We start from the raw sequence: 874 nt of genomic DNA, 5'->3' as shown, positions 1-874 counted from the left end.
GCCTCTGGGAGGTGGCCACCACCCTCCTCAGGGGCACTGGGGACTGGCATCCACGTCTTCCCAGTCTGCCGGCCTGTGGCCCCAACTTCTGGATGTCTGTCAGCAATGCTGTCCTCACCCACAGGTGACCCTTGGGGACAGTCCCAGTGGAGACCTGTTCACCTGCCACATCTGCCAGAAGGCCTTCACCTACCAGCGCATGCTGAACCGCCACATGAAGTGTCACAACGACGTCAAGAGGCACCTCTGCACATACTGCGGGAAGGGCTTCAATGACACCTTCGACCTCAAGAGACACGTCCGAACTCACACTGGTAAGCAGAAGCCCATGGCTGGGAGAAGCACGCCAGATCTGCCTGGCTGCGGCCGTGCGGGAAAAGCCCAGCACCCCTGCTCTCCCTCGGTGACGGGCAGCCTGGAAGGGCATCCCGGAGCTCAGGGCCAAAGTCCTCCTGAGCTCATTAGTTAGGAGTTTTGATTTGAGAGTCACTCGGGAAATTGGTGTTGGACAGGCCTCCGTCCATCCCTTGGCTCGAGAGGCAGGGGTCCTGTCCTTTTGTGTCCAGAAGCAGCCGACACCCTCCAAAGTCCCTGCCAGGTCTCTGATGCTGGCCCCTGTCCTCCCCGCAGGCGTGCGGCCCTACAAGTGCAGCCTGTGTGACAAGGCCTTCACGCAGCGCTGCTCTCTGGAGTCTCACCTCAAGAAGATCCATGGCGTGCAGCAGAAGTACGCGTACAAGGAGCGGCGGGCCAAGCTGTATGTGTGTGAAGAGTGTGGCTGCACATCTGAGAGCCAGGAGGGCCACGTCCTGCACCTGAAGGAGCACCACCCTGACAGCCCACTGCTGCGCAAGACCTCCAAGAAGGTGGCCGT

General features: G+C 60.8%; 1 protein-coding gene across 1 annotated transcript; it reads left to right on the top strand.

Annotated features, from left to right (window-relative positions):
• Positions 1-11: 11 nt before the first annotated feature.
• LOC108526065 (putative transcription factor Ovo-like 1) lies at positions 12-869 on the top strand (the record flags this gene model as incomplete). The annotated part of the gene is made up of 2 exons (XM_017866757.1): positions 12-314; positions 631-869. Coding segments are annotated over exons 1-2 (354 nt in total), but the record flags the coding sequence as incomplete, so codon positions are not given.
• Between the last annotated feature and the right edge of the window lie 5 nt (positions 870-874).

This window comes from Rhinopithecus bieti, unplaced genomic scaffold (assembly GCF_001698545.2).
Source record: "Rhinopithecus bieti isolate Rb0 unplaced genomic scaffold, ASM169854v2 scaffold_77435, whole genome shotgun sequence".
In the NCBI taxonomy this organism is placed as follows: domain Eukaryota; kingdom Metazoa; phylum Chordata; class Mammalia; order Primates; family Cercopithecidae; genus Rhinopithecus; species Rhinopithecus bieti.
This window is presented reverse-complemented; position numbering and strand designations above follow the sequence as displayed.